Raw genomic sequence first — 17,123 nt, 5'->3', positions numbered from 1 at the left:
GACGTCACTTTGGGCTCTGGGAAATTGTGATGAACATTTTTCACATCTTTTTTTTACAGTTTACCAGACAATTAATTGTGAAAATAAACGTCAGACTAATCAATAATGAACATAATTGTTAGTTGCAGCCTTTTGTTCAAAAGCTGCATGGTCACCAAACAGATGAAATAAAAAGTTAAAATCCTGCATTTTGGTGTTTATTTCTCTTACCTAGAGTTGGTTTGTGTTGAGTATTTTAGCTCTTCATTTGTTATCAATGTTTGCTATGTTAAGTTAAAGATCGGATCAGGGACAAACACAGAGAATCAACACAAGACGATTGTTTCTAAGGCACCATTCAGGCCCTGATCCAATCACAGTGAACAGCTCTACATGTTAAAATGACTTACTGGTCATTGTAATAATTCTTCATGTCCATACTGGACCTACAAAGTGGGGCTACACTGTAGATGAGGATGAATCCACAGCCGTTGCTCGGCCCAAAAATGAATTCTGCAGTTTATCTGAAGCTCATTTGGATCTTCAGCAGTTTGACTTCATCCAACACAGTATTATATTAAGACCCAATCAGTCTGAATGAGGAGCTGAAGGATGTTTCAGAGACAAAATCAGAGATCTATATAATCTTTTCAGCAGTGAAAGAATAGAAATGTGTTATAAAATGTAAAACATGTGTTCAGTTGTATCTAAACCACCTGTGACCTGAGAGACTGACCGAGACTGGACTTCTGAGATTTATAAATATTTGTAAGAGGGAAAATTTTTTTGATGAGGATCCTTTAGATCTGATTAATAAAAAGTGTGACTATATGTAATGAGAGGGACTTTTTACAGTGTAAAATGAGCCTGGTGCTGCCCTCTAGTGGACAAACTGTGTCATGAAGACTCTGATTCTCAGTCACAGTCAAACATCAGTAAATGTTGGAGGCGCTGAACATTTCTTCACTCCTGGTTTCAGGCTCAGACAGAAGAGGAAGACTCCTGCTCAGATGTATAAACCACAGTGTTACAGTTCATCTCATGTTTTCATCTTATTTTCACTTTAAGTCAAAACTTAATGCTGGATTTTAAGTTAATTCATCTTGTAATTAACCAACTCTGCTGCAGTTAATGAATAAAGTACCAGGAAGCTGTTTGTCATGTTGGACCTTCACTGCAACACAACGGTTATAATTACAAGTTTACATCGTCCAGTAAAAACTGCAGCTCCACAGCCTTTATGTTCAGTGTCATGAAGAAGTATCTGACTCCTTCCTGATTTATTCCATGTTTGTATATTTGTCACGTTTAATTGTTTCAGATGTTCAAACAGAATCAAATATGAGGCAGAGACAACCTGAGTTAACACAAAATACAGTTTCTAAATGATCAATTTAATTATTGAAGGTAAAAACCAGGACGACAAAGTCTTTTTTAAATTATTGAACACTAAGAATGATGTCACCATTAAGAGGCACATGGGTTTCAGCATGAATGAAGGTTTTCAGGCCCTAAATCACACCCTGCTTCTTCATCTATTTTACTGTCACTGGGACCATAACTGACTAAATGAACATCATGTTGAGCTGAAGAAGACTTGAAACTAGAGACTGAGGCCATGAACTCATCAGGAGACTGTTTACTGAGGGAATAAATCAGGTGAGAAGCAGCTTCCACACAATCACACCTCTTTCTGAGCCCAGTGGAGTCGCCCCCTGCTGGTCGGTAGAAAGACTGCAGGTTTAAGGCACTTTCACACCTGAAGGCTTCGACTATATTTTATACAGTCGATGATCGGGACTGTTTTAAGTTTAAAAAGCTTTAAGTTGATAAAAAAAAGATCACGACTCATTAAAAATTATCTTGAATTGACATCACATGAGATTTGTTGTCTGATATATTTTTTATTTCACTAAAGTCAGAGAAAAAATGTGTTTTAAAATATGAAACATTAAGTGTTTAAAAGCTTTTGTTTGAGTCTCTGACAACAACTCAGATTAACAAACATCCAGAGACAGACGGGTACAAGTACTCAAGTACTGAGCTTATAATTGTACTCTAATTTATGTAACTTTATACTTCTACTTCACTATATTTCAGAGGTAATATTGTACTTTTTACTCCACTACATTAATCAGACAGATAAAGTTACTAGTTACTTTGATCTAGACTCATAAAATATAATTTATGTAGAGTTAAAGTTTGCTCCTAGTTTTCAGTCTGAGTTCAGTTTGTAGTTGAGAAATAAAATAATAAAGTCATCAGTGAGTAAACTCTTCTCTTCCTGTCTGAGTGTCTTCATGGTGTTTGTTGTGTGATTCATGTGTAACTCGGCTGCTGTAACGCTGCAGTTTGTCATTGGGATTAATAAAGTCTCTCTCTAATCTCTCTAATCTGAACAGAGCTCACAGTGACGCCTCTCTGACGGCTTCACTCTGCTGTTGCTGGGCCTGTCTGGTGACATTGTCTTCAAATTATACTTGTCACGATCTATTAGTAAACTGAAATCAAGTATTTATTGACCACAGACTTTGTTAATTCTGTGAATCTAAAAAAAATTTACAATAGAGCTTTATCGATGAAATCACGACTAACCGGTGATGCTTATGTTTGGGTCGGTATCACAGGCTGGTAGACAGACTACATACACGGGTACATGGGCACCATTGAGAGCATCCTGTCAAGCTGTATCACTGTGTGGGGCGGGAGCTGCACTGACTGCAACAAAAAGCCCTGCAGCGGATAGTGAACACAGCTGGAAAGATCACTGGTGCCCCACTCCCTCCCTGCAAGACACATACACCACCCGCCTCACCCGCAAAGCACCATGATGGTGAGCGACGCCAGCCGCCCCGCACAGTCTGTTCAGCCTCCTGCCCTCTGGGAGAAGATACCGGAGCCTCCGTGCTTCATCCACCAGACCCACAACCAGCTTCATCCACCAGACTCACAAACAGCTTCATCCACCAGACTCACAAACAGCTTCATCCACCAGACTCACAAACAGCTTCATCCACCAGACTCACAACCAGCTTCATCCACCAGACTCACAACCAGCTTCATCCACCAGACTCACAACCAGCTTCATCCACCAGACTCACAAACAGCTTCATCCACCAGACTCACAAACAGCTTCATCCACCAGACTCACAAACAGCTTCATCCACCAGACTCACAAACAGCTTCATCCACCAGGCTGTCAGGAAGCTGAACTCTCTCCCACTCCCCAAAAACCTCTGGCCTCTGAACCTTCAGACTGACTGTCTTTTGCATTATTACAAATACATCACAGAAACTTTTTGCTGATTACTGACTGCCTTCTTTTGCACTACATATCATACAGAGACTGGACATACTGTACATACAGAAACAGTAGTTTTTTAATATATTTTATTGTCTATTTAATGTTAGTAAATGTCTTTATTTCTGTCGTGCACCTTATTGATACTTTAGTGTTGGGAAATGTCTTCATCTTGTTGTGCTTGTGCACTTTATTTCTCTCACCGTGGGACAGTGAGAAACGTCTTTTCCATTCCTCTGTATGTCTGCTACATGTGGAGAAATTGACAATAAAAACTTGAAACTTGAAACTAATAAAAACTTCAGTGTGTTTTGGTGAAATAATAATTCTTCAATTTAACAACATTTTTCTTTTGGAAGTTAGATGTGACAGAGTGTCAGGATCAGGCTGCAGCAGACATTTATAAATCTGTTACTGAGTTTGTGGGTGAAGATCAGACTGATCTCAACATCCTGAAGACTGAAAACTTATAAACCAACAAGAATTAAAATGATTGAAGTGTTAATACACTGCTTAGACTGATCTCACCATCAAGAGGCACATACGTCTCAGCATAAATCTTATGGTTGATTTCTTCCTGAGTGACGACACAGCGGAAGTTGTCGGTCTTTGTCAAAGCAGCTTGGAGGACAATGTCGTAGCTGTCTCCTCTTTCTGTGACCTTCACATCTTTAACAGGGAGGATGTTTCCAGAACTGTCCCTCCACTCAACTTTAGGTTTTGGAGAAGCACCTCGAACGACACACTGCAGCACCGTCCCATCATCTGTTTGAATTGTTGTGACAGACGGCTCAGAAGCTGCACCTGTGAAACAAAAGATGACATTAGATTTAATTTCAGCATCAGAAATGTAATATTGGGATGTTTTTTGTTCATCACATCTCTGCTTGTTGATTAGAGCTTAAGAGAGTTTAAGATGAAAGAAAAACACAAGAAAGTAATAAAAAGCATGATGAGGCTCAGTTACAGCTCCCAGCATTATTCAACAGAGGATCATATTTCAGACACATTTAACTTCTACAAAGAGTTTGTAACTATTTACAACTAAAACACTTTTTCTGACTCACATCATGACAGAAACACATCAACAGTGAAGACTTTACAGCAGCTCCTGAACTTTTACACATTTGTTGTGCTTAAAAAAAACATTAAAGGACGTCATGTGAACTTCGTTGTCTATTTACATTAAAGTAATAAAGAAAATGTGTTATGAAATGTGAAACACAGGGTCATTAAGAGCTTGTCCCCTTCTGTTAACAGGGCTCGGGTGTGGCCACTTTAATAGGAACACCTGTACAATCTAAAGCAGGGCTGAGCAACATATACAATATATACTGTTGTCATGATGTGAGACTATATATTGTCTTAGATATTTGATATTCTCACATGGTGATATATCATAACTGTTGTCTGTTCCAACACAACTGTTCTGACTTTAACTTCACTTCTATGATGAATTAATGTTCAGTTTGTGTCGACACTGTCATCGAGGTGTTAATGAAATAAAATCTTTATCACTGAGCTCGTAGTTAGTGACGTGTTGAACTGGACTGTATTATATTCAGACGTGTTTCTAATATTCTGACCCGTCATGTTTGTAAACAGGGAGGACAAAAAAACAGAAACACCTCTCAGTGTGATGTAGTTCAGTACAACACCACCTTTAACAATCCGTTTAACCAACGTTCTTTCGTTTTATCATTTCAAAACCAAATTAAAAAAACGGAAAAACAAGATTGTTGTTATTCTGTTTTAAAACAAAAACAGAATAACATGAAAATTAAGTTTTTGATTTTTATTGTTTTGTTATTTTGATATTCTGATAATTCGGGGAGTGCTGGGAGATGTTTGGGAGTCAGAGGAAGGAAGTGAGCGGGAACTGGTCTGGAGATAAAGCGTCTCTGCAATGGCAAACTGTGTCTTTGTCCGGGGAGTCGCGGCTCAGCCTGAAGCCTGAATGTGATCATTACTGATTAAAACACGTGATACTGAACAGTTACAAGGAGGAAAACAACAGAGGCGAAATAAAAAAGACGAGGAGGTCCGATCCGTTACCTGGCAACCAGAAGATCCTTTGTACCAACTACACGTCCGCTACACTAGCGGAAGACAACGCAACACATTTCTATTTCAAAATAAAAGCATTTGTTATTGTAACCTATTACTATAATTATTAATCCATTGTCAGAGAAAAATATTTACAACAATATGTAGGCTAATGTTTTCATACTATCACATTTATTTTTACCTGTATAGGCCTCAGGCAGCGATGAGGAAAATATATATGGCTGCACATCTGTCAGCTGCACTGTCAGCAGCTGCAGCTGCACCATGCAGACATGTCTCACACTTTATTTTGGAGGCTCAGGACGGACTAGATCATGACTGTATTCAGGCCCGGTTCTAGACTGTCTCGATTGGGGGGCAGTAAGAAATGTTGATGGTCACCAAATGCTACTGTGTTGATGCCATAGGGATTAGTGTTGTTAGTGTCTGATGTATGTAGTCTGTCTACCAGCCTGTGATACCGACCCAAACGTAAACATCACCGGTCACCTGTGATTTCATCGATAAAGCGATATTGACTAATGTTTTTTTTTTGGATTGACGGAAATAGCAAAGACTAATAAATGTCTGATTTCAACATAGTAACAGGTCGTGACAAGCATAATATAAAGACAATGTCACCAAAGAGGCAGTTCAGCACCACACGTGTTTGTTAAACATTAGGCAAGGATGTTTTACACGAACATTGATGAATGTCATTACCCGCTATATCCTGTTCGGCCATGGTGGCGCAATGTAAAACTTATATTTATGTTACTTAACACACACATCCTTAGAACACAACAGGACACAACCACAACACTCGGAACATGTACAGAAAGTAATAAAACGACACATATCTGAACAATAACAGCCTCACGAGTGTCTGACATCACACTCCCATGAGTCATTGCGCCACCTCGCCCTCACTGTCCGTAGCTGGTGCTGCTCCAGTCACTACAATGTTTTCTGTTTAAATGTGAAGCTACAATGTTGTTGGCATTGTAAATTTTAAATTTTAAATCACTAACGTGTGTTGTTTAAAGGGTTGAAGGTTGAAACCCGCTTCACAGCCGGTACGGAGCCTGCAGCTGTGAGTGTTGTATCCTTTGTTCATTATTATTTATTCAGAAATCATTATTTATTTATTTATGGATTCTATTTCATGATTTACATTCAGATAGCTTAAATATATCAGATAGATAATATTAAAATACAGAGTAAAAGTAAAGTTATTTCCACACATGATTTCAGTTGCGTTCAGTATGAGATGTTACACATTTAGACCACAAGGGGGCGCTCGGTCTGTTTAACGTCAGCTGAGAGGAGGTTAAAGTTCGAACCGTAGAAGAAGAAAAAGTCAGTTGGAAAACGTTGGAAGTCAGAGATTGTTTTACTGTTAGTCGTCGTTTTTATTGTACTGTGATCGTCTTTTTCATCAGTAAACACCCGAAAAGACATCGAGAAGTCCTGCTTCGTTTTTTTTTTCATAGAAGCTGCAACTAGTTCCCACAGTGAGGTCCCATGCGGCGGAGCGGGACAGAGACAAACTGCAGCAGCTGCCGATGGGACGATGCTACTACTAGCAGCTGCTAGCAGGCAGGCTAACAGCTGCTAGCAGGCAGGCTAACAGCTGCTAGCAGGCAGGCTAACAGCTAACTAGCAGGCAGCTAACAGCTAACTAGCCTGTGGCTAACAGCTAACTAGCCTGTGGCTAAAGCTGTGTGGAGGTCCCGTGGTATCTGATGTGATGCTAACAGAGAGAAGCTGCTACTGACTGTGTGCAGGGCGCAAGAGAGAGAGAGACCCCGGCTCTGATGGCAGAAGAGCCTGTGATCACTCTGAGCAGCGTTTATGGGAATAAATTACAATATAATATATTTGAATATACTTTTCTCTTTCTTCTGTTCTTCTCTGCATAAGGCTGAAGTGCAGTCATTCATTCTGCCTGGAGAGTCTGCGATCTCAACTTTCCCGCTCACTTCCGGCGCCTCTGACTCCCAAACATCTCCCAACATTCCCCGAAATTTCAGAATATCAAAATAACAAAACAATAAAAATCCAAAACTTAATTTTCATGTTATTCTGTTTTTGATTTAAAACAGAATAACAGGCACAAAATGTGGTTTTGTGTTATTTTCCTGTTTTTTCGTTCTGGGTTTAAAAGGTTTTAATTTGGTTTTGAAACGAAAGAACGAAGGGTTCACGGATTTTTAACTGTGACCTCAGTAATAAACACACTTTCATTTACACATTTCAGACAAAGTCGACACAAACTGAACATTATAAAGTTCATAAAAACAGAGTTAGTGGCAGAGCTGCTGTATTAAATTACAATGTATGTTTCAGGACTGAGAGTTTCTCTCTCAGTGAACACAGTTTCTCTGATTAATGAACTAAATGAACACATGAATCAAGTGTATGTGCTCATATTGTAGTCATGTATCATCACAGTTGTACGTCGTCATATCCAACATGAAGAAGATAATGAATGATGTAAATGATCCTTAAAGGTGAATTCAGACTGAACACAAAAGTTGATTTTATTCCAGTTAATTTAACAGCTGGATAGTTTTTACAGTGAATGTTTCAGCAGCACAAACATGAACTCCACTTCTTCTTCTTATTTCCATCCAGAACACTTTTATCTTCTTTTTCTATTTTAAGTCTCAGAGTTTCTTCAGTTTGAAACATTTTAAACATCAACAGACTTTGAGCTGATTTCCTGTGTGTTCAGTCTGAACTCATATACTTTTAAAATAATAATAATTAGGAAAAAGAGTCCTGCACACTGTCCACCTCACTTGCAATTAAGTTAAATGACAACAACGTTTCGGTATGTAGACCTTCATCAGGTAATCTTGGAAGAAAATAACCTGATGAAGGTCTACGTACAGAAACAGTGTGCTGAACTCTTTTTTTCCTGATTTTGTCGGCCTTCAGTCTTCTCCTACACACCTGTCGATCTTAAGGTCAAAATCTGTAATCTGTAAATAATAATAATTAAAAAGTCTGAAGATTAAAATACCACTGACCTGTCAAGTGCACGAAGGTCACAGCAGCAATCCTATGGCTGATTGTCTCCTGTGTGGCTACACAGCTAAAGTTGTCGGTCTTGGTCACAGTAATCTTGACAGTGATGTATGATCGACCTCCTCTTTCTGAGATATGTGGCTTCTCAGCACGAAGGACGTAACCAGCACTGTCCTTCCACTCTACTGTAGGAAGTGGATCACCATGAGCTTCACACTGCAGCAGAGACCAGTCCTTTGTTTGATCAAGTATTGCGACTGATGGCTTTGGAGCTGCACCTGTGGACTGGGGCGCCGAAAAGGGGGGGTAAAGGAGACGGATTCTAGGGGCCCATGATGGAGGGGGGCCCAGAGAGGCCCCTAATGATGATGAAATTATAATACAGAAAAAATAATGACACTAAGTTATTAACTAACATATAATCACACATGTTTTATTTTCCATGTCCTGGTAACAATACCTTTATTTGTTTTGGAAGCATCAACCCCTGCAGGGCCCCCCCTTTCCCCCCCCCTCTATTTACGTAAAATGGTTCAGTCCGCCTGGATCAGCTGCAGGTAGCGCACCTGCGATTTGTCACAGACAGCGCCACAGCGGGCAAAGCGGAGGAGACAGCAGTATGCCTCAAAAATCAGGCAGCCAAAAAAGAAAGGAAAAGAAATTAAGAGAGGAGAAGAAGTTGAAGGGTCGACAATATGTCACCCAGTATTTCCAAAAAAAAGGTGGGTTTGTTGTGGTGGAAAGTTATGGATATTAACTTTGTCCCTGTCTGTGGTCTATAAGCTAGCTCACTTTTCTCACCATGTTAGCTCAAGAAAACTCTGGATTTTTACATTTTACTGCTATATTAGTTAAATAATCAATCCAGTCAAACATTTATCAAGCTGTTCTTATTCAATAATAGTTGATCTCCCCTCTGTCAAAATGATGCCTCATTCTGAACAGAGTCAAGTGCACCAGAAGCTGCAGCAGCTGTCTGTCAGCCCCAAACTCCCCCTTGCCCTGAACCAGCCCCAGTGCCCCCACATGAGGAAGGAGGTGAGCAGCTGTGTGTGTTGAAATAATAATAATAATAATAATAATAATACATAATATAATACAAAATATAATACATTTTACTACAGTCTCAAAACAATACAATGATGAAGGTAATTCATTAATTAAAATGAATTAAATAAAAGGCATTTTGAACAATTTCAATGGTTTAAAAAGCATAAACCCTTTTAAAAAATGAAATAGAAGACGTGCAGTAAGAACAGAGGAGAACATCTGTGGTGTGTGCAGCAGACTGGGGTGACTGCTCTCAGTCCAATCAGAGAAGTTTACATGTTGGTGACTATGCTATTACAAATAGTTATATTATAGGAAATCCTATATAATGAAAAAAAAAAAAAAGATTTTTTTCTCTCCACTGATTATAATTGCTATTTTTTCATGGAAGAGTTTATTTCCAATTTAAGAATCAGTGGTGCAGCAAATAAATGACTCAAAATGAATTCCATTGTGCTCCAGTGCTCAGTTCTTCCCCTACTGTACATGTCAACTGTCATGCTGTTCTTCTTTCACAAATATGGTAATGATAGTCAAAAATACCATTAAAATGCATAATTGTATGTAAAATAGCATCAAAAAATTTTGCCGCTGTGTTGGGGGCCCTGTAAAGATTCTTTTCATGGGGCCCAAAATCCCTAGCGGCGCCCCTGCCTGTGGACATAATATGAACAACACATTATAATAGTGAAGCACAACATATATCAGCCTGATAAATTATCGCATAATGCCAAATATATCGTCCCTGGTGAGGATGTTTTTTATAGTTTCAGAGGAAGACAACAAGATTGAAATTTGCATTACATGTTCTACAAGTGTTGAGAGAGGAGGGGAAAAGACAAGTTTATTAGAGCTGGAGAATATTAAATCATCCATCTTTTCTCACACCTGAACCTTTGTTATCCTCCACTGTGCATAAACTACAGGTTAGGAACTTATTTTTAACATACAAAAAGGTGAAATTATTGGTAATTATCACATTGACTGAAAGAACAATTTCAGTAATAAAAATATAATATTGGGATTTTTTTTTATACATATTCTGCTGATATAAACAGCTCACAGGGAGAAGAGTAAAACACAGAGGAACTGATAAATAAAAAAGCACAATATAAATCTCCATCATTGTTTGACAGGATGATAGTTCAAACATTTTTAATTACTTCCAAGTTGAGGCAGATTCTGACTCATATCATGGCAGATTCACATTTAAAGTGAATTTCTGCTCAATTTAAAGAGCAAAAATTTTAAAAATGAAAGACTGAATCTTCAAAGTTAACACACCTGATGTGTCATCAGGACTGAATTGTGTTGTTCAGAAAAATTTAATTATTCTGTCTGAATGCAAATTAATCCTAAAATTAGTTGAAATTCTGCTCAGTAGCAAAGAGACGGCTGTGAAATATTAAACTGACGTGTTTTTATATATTTTCATAGTTTAATTCTTTCAAACGAGGGTGACTAAATATAAGAAACACCTCTCAGCATCTCAACACACTACACAGATAATAGTTTAAAAGAAACACAAACTACAGTCTCCAAACTGACAATAAGACTGAATCAACATCTCAGTTCAACACAATCACATCAACAGTTTCAACACAATCTGATCATTAAAACCTTCATGAAGATTAATTCCTGGTCTGTTTAATGAGACTGGTGAGTTTTATCTGTGTTACCTGATAAACTGGAATATTGAGTGTTTATAACTTTGAATGTGTTTTTGTCACTGAGATGATCAAAGCACAATATTTACAGTTTCTATTGACTGTCATTATAAATATAATATAAAGGCAGTTTTCAGTGTAAATCTTTAACACTGACACAAACTGAAACAGATGTTGTTGTCCTCCAGATGTGTAACACAGCAGAATGACACACAGAGGTTCAGCTCAACAGATGTGAGTGTGTTGAATGATACTGAGGCCTGTGGAGCTGATGACAGCCATTTTCTATCAATGAGAGCTGGGGAGTGACGTCATCAGAATCAGGACTCACCTGGGATGTTTTCACCTGTTCTGTCTCTTAATGTTATAAGGTGCGGAGGATGCACGCGACCGCATATTTACGTGTAAAAATAATAAACAAACATAAAACATATTTTCATGTTGACGACAGAAGTCAACACACACATATTACACCTCATCTGAAAGCTGACATGTTCGTTTTTATCAACACATTTAGGAACTTAAAATAAAGATTTACGACATCACAACAGCAGCGTCTCACTTTACGGCAGTAAACAGTTAGCTGCTTACTAGCTAGCCTGTGTAGCCGCAGTTAAAATGTGTTTATAGGTGTAAAAAACAGACATTTATAGACGAACAGCGGCTCGTTTTAAAGACAAAAGTCCACCCGTTAAATCCAGCGCGTTTTAAACGGAAGCGGAAGTTAAAACCACCACAATAAAAAGTCGATTGTGTCCGTCGTTTATTTTTAGCGGCGCTCGTCAAACTTTCCGAACAACTTCATTTTAATCAATTTAAAGTATCGACAACAGATTTGACCAATGATGTTCAGTATCTCTGAAATCAGTAAACGCCCCGGAACAAAACCAACCAATCAGCATCTTTCTACGACCTAAAGGGACGAACCTAACGGGCTTTTAACTGCATCAGCCAATCACAGGGACAGCATCTTTGCCTCAGCGCCACATGTGTGTTATTGACAGCTGCTCTCATCCAATGGTAAGTCAGCACCGTGAAACCACTCTGAGTAAGCAGCCAATTAAATTACCTGTGTCACCATATATGGAAGTGACTGTTGTCGGACTTCCTGTGGTCGCGGGACACCCACATAACAGAGAAACTTTATTGATCTGTTTAAGGAGACATGATTCAATGATAATAAATATGTAAATCTTTATTTAAACACTCACAACATTTTTTTATCGTCAACTTTAACACTGAGGGACATTTTCCAGCATCTTAAAGGGATTTATTATCATCATTTGGTAACTTTGGAGAAGTTTTAGAGAGCTCTGTGGACATCTGCTGGAGATAATCTGTACTGCACTTTCTAAAATATCTCAGAGCCTCTTCTGTCTGTCAGCCTAAAATTTGGTTCAGACATTTTAGACAAGTTGAGGGAGAGATCCTGTGAATTTCAGCCTGATGGCCCAGATTATAGCTTATTCATTTAATTTAAAAAATGACAAAAGAAAAAAAACAAAAACAAGAAAACTTGTACTTTTTCTCTGTTTAATCATTTACCAGTTCAACTGTCTCTGAGCTTTAAATAAGATCAACACAGCTGATAAACCTCAGAGTGTTTGCTTTACAGTATACTGAGGCCTGTGGAGCTGATGACAGCCATTTTCTATCAATGAGAGCTGGGGAGTGACGTCATCAGAATCAGGACTCACCTGGGATGTTTTCACCTGTTCTGTCTCTTAAGACTTGACCTGAAAGGAAAAACAAACACGTTAGATTGTTTTGAAACAGATAGGTAATACTGTGTAAAAGTCATGTTTCATCTACTATAGACGGCTGAAATTTCATTGCACAGAGACATAATCTGCAGTGTGTCTCTGATATCAGGCATGTTTGATACAGAGGTCATCTCTCCAGATGTGGCTGCAGCTCTGTGGACTCGAGGCCCTGCCAGATGTGTATTCAGACCACAACAAAAGTCCATCTGGGACTCCTGAACCAGTCGCAGCAGTAAATGAGCGGACATCTTTAACTGTTTAATGAAAGCACTCACCAACAACAAGCTCAATGATGAATGTTTGTCTCGGCTCAGGATGAGGAAAAATGCAGCTGTAGTTCCCGCTGTCGGCCGTCTTTGTTTTTCTGATCTTTATGGAGGCGTTGCCGTTCATCAGTTGATCTTGAAAATGTGAGACTCGATCTATGAACTGTGGACCTTGATTTGTGTGGCCGGCTGCATCATGAAAGAACACCTCCTTCTGACTTTCATCTTTCTTCCAGTCAAAGGCCTTTCTTGTGATGTCCTCCTTGGGTCTGAGCGAACAGGGTAAAACAGCATCATCATCTTCTTTCACGACCACTTTGACACCTGGAAGATAAAAACATGTGTTACTCAGTATGTTAACATGCAGAGTCACCAGGAAACAAAGTCAGATAACAACTTTACACACCACAACAATAACTCAACACCTGTTTCCTCTAACATAATAGTTTTGGTTGTGTCGTGCTTGTACTAATGTGGCACCCTGGTCATTTTAGTGAGATATTGTTTGCATTGTTAACTGGGTCAGCCCCCTTCATTTTCTGATTAAATTTACCTGTGTAGACACACCTGATCCCGACCGGGCTGAAACAGTTACTACCTTACGCCAGTAGATGGCGGTAGCAACTGATAGCGTGGTGGTTGCTGCTGGCAACCGTTGTCGTGGTAACCGTTGTATCAAGTAAATTTAATTTATATAGCACTTTTCATAGATGAAATCACAAAGTGCTTTACAACAAGGATAAAATGCAATAGAATACAGAGATCACAACAAAAAACACACAATGGCACAAATCCCAGTGGCTTCACAGAGGTCCCAGAACATCATCAGTAAAAAGCCTGTCTAAAAAGATTAAGTTCCCTCTTAAAACCTTCAGTGGATTCTGTGCTACGTAAGGTCAATGGTAGTGCATTGCAGAGGCGAGGGGCAGAGGCCTGGAAAGAGCAGTCACCTCGTGTTTTAAAATGAGTGCAGGGACCATCAAGAGTTTCTGATCTGATGACCTTAAAGAGCGTGAGGGAGAGTAGGTCTCAGTAGCTCTGTGATGTAGGAGGGAGCCTGGTCATGGAGGGCTCGAAGAGTAAGTACTAAAATCTTAAAATGAATCCTAAAATTAATCAGTAACCAATGTAGGGAATATAAAATTGGGCTGATATGATCCCTTTTCTTCGATCCAGTTACGAGCCTTGCAGCTGCATTCTGCACAGTTTGAAGGCGATTTACAGCCTTTTTGTTAAAACACATAAAAAGAGCATTACAATAGTCAATGCGGGATGAAACAAAGGCATAATTATCATCTCCATTTCAGGTCTTGAAATCATGGACCTCAGTTTAGCGATATTCTGCAGATGATAGAAGCAGTTCTTCACCAACTGTTTACAGTGGTGGTCCAGAGACATGTCCTCGTCAAACACAACACCTAGGTTTCGTAAGCTCTGTTGGACAGAGACCTAACTGACCTAAATGCTGCTAATAATCAGTGTTTCAGTTCTGGCATAGTTCAGTTGACCAGTGCAGCTGGTTTACATCCGATTCTGGACACTAATAAGTGTGTGTTTATCTGTTTATGTCTTTTCAGACATCTTTTGTACATAATAAATTCCCCTTAACACCTGAAGTGGACGTCTAAAATTCAGTGTGTTACAGTATACAGTAAGTATATTTAAGCTGTACAGTATAGTTAATTAGGTTTTTTTTATTGAGCCTTGTGTTTGAATTTTACAAAATGTATTCAGCTGGAAACTCTTCAGCTTTATAACACCAGGAGAAGTTGTAGTTTTATTCATGTCAGATCTTGATTTATTGGACTGGATTCAAAGACACAACTAACCACCAAACTATCCTGTTCCTCAGCTGAAACACACAGGTTGTTTTTAACTTTGTGATTCAAATATGTTCACTGTACTTTCTAAAGGACATCAGATTAAAGCTTCACATGGCAAACACACACACACACACACACACACACACACACACACACACACACACACACACACACACACACATTAGTGATGACGCAACATCACATCAACAGAAACCTGTGAGTGTCTGAAGCAGCAGGAAGGAGACGACACGCACGCGCACGCACCAATAGTGAAGACGCCACATCATTATAGAGCATCAATCCAATCAATACTATTAATAATCCATGAGTCCACCAGGTAACTACTTGTTATTATATTTCACTAAAGAGTAAACAAAAATTAAAATAAAGGACAGCACTCAGATTAAACTGTTTATTCTCTCCTCGCTCACTAATGAGTAACTAATGATTAACTAATGATTAACTAATGATTAACTAATGATTAACTAATGATCTGACTTGGTAACTATTCAGTATCCTGTTTCACACTGATTCATATATAACTCATGAATAAAGTGACTCTAACCCACAGATATTTATTTATGTATTAATGTATTTAATGTTTAATTGTTGAGGGACCAGTTTGTGTTAAACCTGCTGCACACTACAGCTTTTATAGCCGAAGCTAATCAGTAATGAACGTCACCATGAACTCATCATCAGCTGATGATTGATCGATAACGTGTCTCCCAGTCTGTCCTGTGGTGACTCATTATCTACTCTATAGTTTATATGTAACTCATTAACGATCCAATAACTATCAAGTCCTTCCTGATGAAGATCTGCGCCACGTCTCTGTTTTATTGAGGGAACTACTTTAGTTCAAAGTGAACTGAACTTTAAGAGTCAAAGTCCAACAATCACAACATCCTGAAGGTTTCATGTCTGCACGAGCGTTTCTGTGAAACCTGTGCGTGTCTGCAGCAGGATGGAGACGACGCACACGCACACGCACGCACGCACGCACGCACACACACACACACACACAGCAGTGATGACGACATCATTACAGAGCATTTCGAGATTAAAACTCAGCATCATCCAGCTGTAATTCTTCTGTAATCGATCCGATCAATACTATCGATGTGTGCTGATGATCAGGGTGCGTGTGTGACGTCACAGCGCGCTGAGCAGGTGTCTTGTACGCACTAAAGCAGGAAGCAGCTGATGAACATCCCGCATGTTTCCGCATTGTTCCGCTGCTCAGATGAAACAAAGTGAGAATTAAAAACTGTCAGTGAGTGATGATCAGTTTTCTTACCGTCTCCAGCAGCAGACGTTTCTCCAGAGCAGCTCAGCAGACAGAGACACACGAGAGGAAGAAGCTCCATAGTTGTGATGTCCTCTGAGGACTTCACCACACTGATGGTGTCTCTATATGACGGAGCTTCACACACTCCTCAACACCCTGACTGGTTCATCACAACCTGTTTCTGCTCCTCAGCCTGAAGCTGCGGCACTTCCGGTACTAATATTTCAGAATAAAAGCGCCATCACCAGGCCTGCAGCTGCCATCGCATTTTGTCTGGGTGTTGGCCACTGAGAGGAGGGAAGTAACGAAGTACAAATACTTTGTTACTGTACTTGAGTAGATTTTTCAGGTTTCTGTACTTCACTGAGGTCTTTATTGTTCTGACAACTTTTGACTTTGACTCCATTAATAACAAATATCTGCAGGTGAATGTTGGTAATCTGGGACATTATTTGAGCTTCAGCCGTCAGCAGGTCTGGATCATGTTGTCTCCTCACAGACTCAGGCCTCGTTACACAGACATGAGGATTTCTTTACATTCAGCTGTAATCTCCATTCATGAAGCTGTCAGTGAGGTAAACTGTCTCTAGAAACCTTGTTTTAACCCTCTAGGCGCCAAAGTCGCATTATTGCGACAGGCAACATTGCTCATTAAAACAGCCCATATCTTTAAATCTACTGCCTTGTGCTGTTACTGCTTGCTACCACTAGATAGCCAATAGATTCAGCTTCAATCCTGACGTCATTTGGGGGTGTGTTTCTATGCAAAATACCTGAGAAAAAAAAGTTTGAAACCCGACACCGGCTGTCGGAGCGGCAGCAGCTAAGCGGGCAGAGTGGGAGAGGAGAGAGCCGCGGAGCGGTGGCGGAAGTGTGCTGGACAGATCGAGAGACAGATAGCGAT

At 39.4% G+C, this 17,123-nt stretch overlaps 1 protein-coding gene across 1 annotated transcript; it reads right to left on the bottom strand.

Annotated features, from left to right (window-relative positions):
* Positions 1-2,619: 2,619 nt before the first annotated feature.
* On the bottom strand, positions 2,620-16,395 carry LOC140997601 (CD276 antigen homolog). Its single transcript, XM_073467547.1, has 6 exons — positions 16,229-16,395; positions 13,115-13,429; positions 12,774-12,812; positions 8,362-8,637; positions 3,809-4,084; positions 2,620-2,765 (listed from the first exon to the last, which is right to left on the bottom strand). The coding sequence occupies exons 1-6, from the start codon at positions 16,296-16,298 to the stop codon at positions 2,620-2,622; spliced, it is 1,122 nt and encodes a 373-aa protein (XP_073323648.1). The 5' UTR covers positions 16,299-16,395.
* Between the last annotated feature and the right edge of the window lie 728 nt (positions 16,396-17,123).

Source organism: Pagrus major, chromosome 6 (genome assembly GCF_040436345.1).
Source record: "Pagrus major chromosome 6, Pma_NU_1.0".
In the NCBI taxonomy this organism is placed as follows: domain Eukaryota; kingdom Metazoa; phylum Chordata; class Actinopteri; order Spariformes; family Sparidae; genus Pagrus; species Pagrus major.
Note: the sequence above shows the minus strand (reverse complement) of the source record. Positions and strands in the feature narration are given on the sequence as shown.